This window comes from Alligator sinensis, unplaced genomic scaffold (genome assembly GCF_000455745.1).
Source record: "Alligator sinensis unplaced genomic scaffold, ASM45574v1 scaffold794_1, whole genome shotgun sequence".
In the NCBI taxonomy this organism is placed as follows: domain Eukaryota; kingdom Metazoa; phylum Chordata; order Crocodylia; family Alligatoridae; genus Alligator; species Alligator sinensis.
The window spans coordinates 1622674-1629430 of record NW_005842125.1 but is presented as its reverse complement, the minus strand read 5'-3'; the positions used below and the strand labels follow the sequence as shown (position 1 = coordinate 1629430).

Here is a 6757-nt window from a genome sequence, read left to right as displayed (position 1 = left end):
TGTACAGTGGCCGGGAGCTGCACCCTAGCGCCCCACCCCCCCAGACGAGTTGCCCGTGGCTCTATCCCACTCCCCACCCTGGCACCAGGTCCCATGCACCGCCTCCAGCCCCAGCCCCTCCCTCACCGTGGGGGCCTCAATACGAGTCCCCATGCCCCTTCCCTCCCCAACGGTTCCTCCCATCCACTGACTTACCTGCAGGGAGCTGCTCTCCACACTGCCTGGCTGCATTCCTGGCCACGTGAATGCGTTCAGTCACACACATGCACACAGTGCTTCCTGTGTGTCGCTCCCGGCAGCCCCAAGCAGGACCCCCCTTGCAAACTAGAATGCTGGCTGCCTGCAAGGGGAAGCCTGCCATTTCCTGAGAAAACCCAAGTGTCCAGGGGCCCCGGCCAGAAGGCATAATTAATTACATTTATCAGTGCCCTTTATCGGCTACAGCAGCCAAAAAAAGCCGATAGCCAATAATGTAAATTTTCCTTTTATTGGTACTGAGCCGATATGCAAATAATATATCAGTGCACCTCTAACTACAATTAAGAATTCATGCTGCAGATTACTACACTACAGTGATGTTTCAAGAGGCGTGCATTCCAACACACAAAAGAGAATCAACAATTTCAGCAAAACACACAATAAGATAGAAGCATTGAAAATAATTAACTTACTTGAAAAGGTAAAGCAGCAACAAAATCTTTTCCTTCTATGCTATGAACATTTATGCAGGAGCTCTGCAATATGCAGATACATTTCTCTACCATTTCATTGCTGCCTGAAACTGATGGAAAATATAAACAGGTATTTTTAGTTCTAAAATGAATAGTTTATTTCTCAAGTTAACAAAATTAAACTAGGATAAACTATTAATTTGGCACTACAATAAAAATTAGAATGAAACTTACGGTCATCCTTTCCGCATTTTTCCTGTGGTATGGTAAAATCACACCACAATGCCTAAAAAAGAATGACAGTCTGATATTAAAAAACTAAATACACCATTTCTATTCATACAATGTTTTCATTCTGCTCCAAGGCATTGAAAGTTTAGAATGAGTTAGCTAGTATTGATTAGCTAATATGCACCCATTCAATGACCATAACTTCAAACTGTGCATACCTGTAAAACAGGACTATCCACAGTGAAAGCCTTATAAACAGTAGAAGCTTGGCTTTTACTTCCTTTGCTCCAAATGACCACATTGCCAGCCACATACAATTCTTCATCATAGTCCACTTCTTCCCCGACATCACTGACTCCTTTCCTCAGCTGCCAACTCTCCTGTAAATCATAAGTTTTAAGAAAACATTACACATTCCTATCAACTGAAGGATGATTTAGCCACAAGTCTAGTGCAATCTTAAAGGTGGGTCTAACTTTAGTTTTATTAATCAATCAAATAAAGTCTTTGGCTATTATTGCAGAGCAGAGTAGATTTTGGTTTCTACTTCTCTTTTCTAGAAGTGGGAAAACATAATATCTGCTACACTGAAAAACTCCCTGCTTACAATCAAATGAGAGGTCAACTATGTGGTGTACCAAAACACAGATTAGCCACTGTGTCCACTGTCCTCATTCTGTTACAGCAAGAAATTCAGGGATTGTTGCTATTGTGTTTCAGGCAACCCAATAGTTTTTCAGGTGTTTTAACCTGGTCTGTTTGCAATCTTTGGAAAGCAGGAGGGGAGGGATGGCTACAATACCAAAGGTAGTCGTCATATTGAATGAAATAGTTTGAATGTTTGTAAAAGTTGCCCATTAGCCAGTTTCAGGAAGAAGATAAGATTTATCTCCTTATCTAGCTCATTGTTTTTGGGACTACGTGCAAAATGTCCTGACTTCGCTTAAAGTCTTAATTTAAATTTTATCTTTAGAAGTCTTTTACAAAGAGAGCAAATATCCTGAGTTCCGAGAGATCAAACCCCAAGGCCTTTTAACAAGATTGGTAAGAAAAGGGCATTTGCAGTGATACGGAAGTCTCCCCAAGAGTAATTTAAAATGCTCAACAAATGCAAAAGAATCTGTTGAGTAAGATCCGAACCCAAATTTGGGAGTAGTGACAGGTTGAGTAGGAGGAGCCCACTGACGGCAGCTCACTCAATAAAAACTGTAATTTACTATCCCAATTTGGAGGTGACTTCACCTGCAGAACAACGAAGGAAGAATCTCAAGTGTAGGCCGGAACAGACTGATCACCTGATCCACCCTCTCCGTGAACACAAATTTCTTAGTTCACGTTGAAGCTGCAGAGCGCCCAAAAGGGACTGAAGGAAGGGGACTTAGTCCTATCACTGCTGAGCCCAGCTCATTGAATCGTATTGCTGAGGCCAGCCTATTGAATTGTATTGCTGAGGCGAGCCTATTGAACCGTACTACTGAGGCCAACCCATTAAATCATACTACTGAGGAATGAAACCATATTTTGGTATTTGGCTTCTCGGAATTCTGGATTGTAAGTATATTATGAAAATAACAGTATTGATTCAAATTTAACTTTTAGTTGTAATTGTAGTTGTTTTTGTAACACTAATTCTTATAGCATTGTTTGGGAAGGAAGTGCATTCGGAGCATTGTTTCTGATATATGTAGTTATTGTGTTCTTAATGTCTGTGGTGTTTCTTAAAGCTAAGCAGTGTTATATACGTAGTAAAGAGTTTTAAAATAAAATTGTGTTGTATAAATTAAGTGTGTAATCATTGTGAAATCGTACAATCAGCAGTGCATCAAAACGAATCAGTAAATTGTGTGGGATTTTCTCTATTCCATAACCCACTAGAGACAGTAGTTAGTTGCATTAGTATGAAGTCAGGCAGAAGAAAAGGTAGATATGCACTTCACAGACAAACTAAATATATATAAAACAAGATTAGCTTGCACGATCCCTTCATTTCTATGGATGCTTGTTTGCCTTGCCCAGCCCTGCCATTCTTCCTCCCCCTCCCCCCACCACCTTTTGTATTCAGATCACTCACTCCACTTTATACACTGCTCTGTGCGTGTCCTCTCACTTCATCAGATGCTGTAAACTCAAGTTCACAAAAGCTTATGCCCTATATATCTTATTTAAGTCAGTTTTTAAGGTTCATCATCTACCCTGCCTTCTGAAACACCCAAGGCATATGCACAAACCCCAGTTATAATGAATTATTATGAATTATCTTGAACTATTTTATTTTATTTTTTATAATCCATGCCATTTAATCTTTGTACTTCTTAAAGGTTAGTTTCAAATTCAAGTTCTCACTTCTGCAGCGATTGGGTTGCAACCCAAACAATCACTGAAATGTCAAAATTACTATTTTCATTGTTTAAAAATAAAAAAGCACAGAAATATTTCTAATAGCCTTAGCTTTTATAAAACCTTGTGCTTACAAAAAATCTAAACTTGGAGCCAGCCTGGAGTCGAAAGTGGCAGAATAACTCCACAAGTAAATGGATATAGTCCAAGCTTTCCTTTCCAGCTCGTCTCTACCAGCCCTAGAAACCTCTTTTAGAAGGGGGGGCAGGAGGGGGTCTCCATGCCTGTTTGCTCTTCTGCTTGTTTGCAGAGATTGCTGATATATGCACCAATTATGAAATGCTCAGACTTATTTCCTTACTACCCTCTCACAATATTTTCCCAAGCAAGAGAACAACGCAGTTATATTATAGTTAGAGTGCTGGAACACTCTTCTATCTGATACCCAAGGGCTTGGTTTACCAGAGGTACATTCCTTCCCAACTGCATACAAACTCATGCATACACGTCTCAAATCATGGATTATGAATAGGTGTAAACATTACACATGTCCAGCTAGATTCTGACAGACAAAAATAGAAAAAAGCTTTGCTTCTTTTACATGCAAAGAACTAACAAAAACAACAACAACAAAAAAAAGATTAATCCATAATTAGCAGAGATGGACTATGTCAGAAGCAGTATTTTTTTGTTCCTTTAGATAGAATCTTACACTTCGCAGCCACCTGTGATGGCATAAAGCTTTTGCCCAGCTGATTGTACAACAGTTTATCTGTGTATTAGGGTTTCACAATCAGTTATGGAATACATCAAAGTAGGAGGGAGGGAATGGAGTAGGCATCATTACAAGTAAGAGTGCTGCTGTGGGGGGAACTATTTGGGGCCTGTCCTACACACAGTTTTCATACTAGTCTAATGGTAGGTTAGGAACATCACTTTCTATCAAAACCATTAAATCAGTCTCACTGTTCTTATTCCAAGTGTGTCCCCACTTTGATGTCACCTTTGCCTGTCATCATTTCTCTTCCTTTCTTAGTCTTTCCTACTGGCTACATAAATCTACATCAGCATCCTCATCTCCATCACCCTTATCATGGACAACTATTGTTTCTTTGTTGGCCAGCACTGATCTATACAATAGCACTGGCCTTGCCACTCTTAGAAAAATGTCAATTAATCTGGAAGAAAAAATTTACATCGCAAGTCATGGTAACCAACCCCACTTTATCCTTTATTTATTCTGTTCTTAATTTTCTCATCTGTCTCCATTTTTTCCACAATGGAGCTCGGGTACTTGAACGTATATGCAGAAGGTATGTGTGGGTCATCCAATCCCAGGGGTGCACTCCCTGAATAAGTGCATGACATATATTCCATATTTTTCTCTGCTGATCTATAGACTATGCCTTTTCAGGATGTCCCTCCCCCTGCTCAAATCATTCTCTGCCTTTTGCAAAACCGACCACGTAGTCTACAAACATTATGCAACATGTCATCCTTCTGAAAGCTCCTGGTGAACATATCAAGAACTAATGCAAACAAAAAACAGGCATAGTGCTGACCCTTGACAAACCCCAACCTCGACTGGGAAATCCCGCCTTCCAGTGTGTGCTTCTAATTTGTGGTTTTGAGCCTCTGCACTCATTTTGCACAACCCTCACACAGCTCTAGTACTAGTTGTTCCCTCATATATCACACCACTTCTCTTAATAGATACATGGTCACGTGCTTCTTCCATGTTAACAAACACCAGGTGAAAATTCTTCCCGTCTTCGCTGTACTTTTCCATTGGACATCTCACTGAAATAATTGCATCATTCGCTAATTTACCTGACACAAATGTAAACTGATTTTTGCCATTTTTTACTTCCCTTCTCCCTCACAGTTCTAATTAACTCAGTATAAAACCTAATGTAGACACGTTTATATCTCTGCCTTGTAGCTGAAGAACTGCATCCCCATCAGGAGTGTGTTCTTATACTAATAGTTAATGTGGTATAGCTTTTGTATGTAAACTTGCCCTTTTGTCCTTTTCTTCATAGGGTGGGTGTAGTTACTGCAGCAGCTCGTTTGTGGAAGCCAGATCAATGAAACCCATGTGACTACACATGGCTAGACAGAAATGTAACAACTGTGCTGAACCAGAGCACATCACTGCAATGAGAAACAGTGCAGTAAAATGTACTATCTATATTTTTACATGCGTTTCCTAAACAAATACATACAGCTATCCTATTTGCTCTTTGGAGGGAGTTCCTCAATATTTGGAGTCTAAGCATATTTTAGTACATATATTACGTATTTTAGTACATATAGATCAAATAGTTAATGAAAAGTTTTTTTCTTCAAGCTCATTAGGTTTAATCATCAGAATAATTGTTTAATCAGTAAGTGCAACTCTACCTTTTGTTTTTCGTGGATTGTCACCTCCTGAAAAGATCCCACAAGGCCAGCAGCTCCATCAGAGGACCATAGCTCAGAAGCTGGCTGCAGCTCCCGCAGCTGAAGGTTCAGGGCATTAGGGTGGTGCCTGCAGTAGTCACGGCCAAAAGGAACAAACTCCTGCAAATCCCCGGCTGCAATCATCGTTGCCCTCTCTTCATGCTTGTTCGACATGGGTTCCAAATATCAACATTATTTCTGAATCCAAGATAAAACAGTCATCAGTGCCAGTCACGCCTCCGACGTCATGCAAATCACCTAGGTAATATTTACCAGTTCACAACAAAAAACCTTTGCATGTAAACATGGATTTTCAAGAAAAAGAAATACGGGGAAACACATTTCAAGGCTCTTCAAGGTTCTGTAGTGTACAGTTCTGCTTGCCAGCTGACCTGCTCACTTATTCCTATTTCTCCTGGAGCCTGAGCCAAGCGTCCCAGGTTTTCACAAAGAAAACCACCAGGATAGTGGCGATTCCAGCACTGTCTGCCAAGCTCTTTACCGGTCCCACCCTTCCCACAGCTCTGTCCTCCCAACCACAGTACAGTGAGGCCACAGAAAAGCCTTCGCCCTGGCCCAGCCCCGCTTTGGAGGGACCCTTTCCTGCGCTCCCGGTGGGGAGTCCGGGACCGCCACCCATACGCGCTCAGGCGCGCAGAGGGCCCGGCCGCGGACGGCGGCAGCGGAACCGGGGCTCCTTCCGCAGATCGCAGCGCCAGCCCCGGCGGCGCCTCACGCGGGCGCGGCCATCTTGGAATTCCCACCACCCTCCTCGGCGCGCAGGCTGAGTCACCGCGGCTGGGGGCAGGAGACCTGCGGGCTGTTGTCACGGCAGCGGGGCACGGCCGGGAGGAGGGGGCAAGACGGCTGTACCATAATGATGGTGTTGGTGCCATTACTTCAGCCCTCGTACCATGTATGATTAACAGGAATCCTGGTTTTCTCTGCTTAAAAAAACCCCAACCCATTTCGGATTTAAAAAAACAAACACCCCACATGTACATTTTTCCGTGACTAAAATGAAACACCACTCTCTCGCTCTCGCTATATAAGTCGGGTAGTTTGTAGCCGGGTTG

General features: G+C 42.1%; 1 protein-coding gene across 2 annotated transcripts in view; it reads right to left on the bottom strand.

Annotated features, from left to right (window-relative positions):
• The window catches only part of ANAPC1 (anaphase promoting complex subunit 1), a 96570-nt gene extending 90238 nt beyond the window's left edge, over positions 1-6332 (bottom strand). Inside the window, exons 1-5 of one of the 2 annotated variants that reach the window (XM_025205706.1) lie at positions 5955-6332; positions 5643-5879; positions 1121-1282; positions 906-957; positions 672-781 (exon numbers count right to left, since the gene is read on the bottom strand). In XM_025205706.1, the coding sequence (XP_025061491.1) occupies positions 672-781; positions 906-957; positions 1121-1282; positions 5643-5855 (537 nt within the window). In that variant the 5' untranslated portion in view covers positions 5856-5879; positions 5955-6332. The remainder of the gene's footprint in view (positions 1-671; positions 782-905; positions 958-1120; positions 1283-5642; positions 5880-5954) is intronic. The other variant, XM_014520540.2, reaches the window with a different exon arrangement.
• Between the last annotated feature and the right edge of the window lie 425 nt (positions 6333-6757).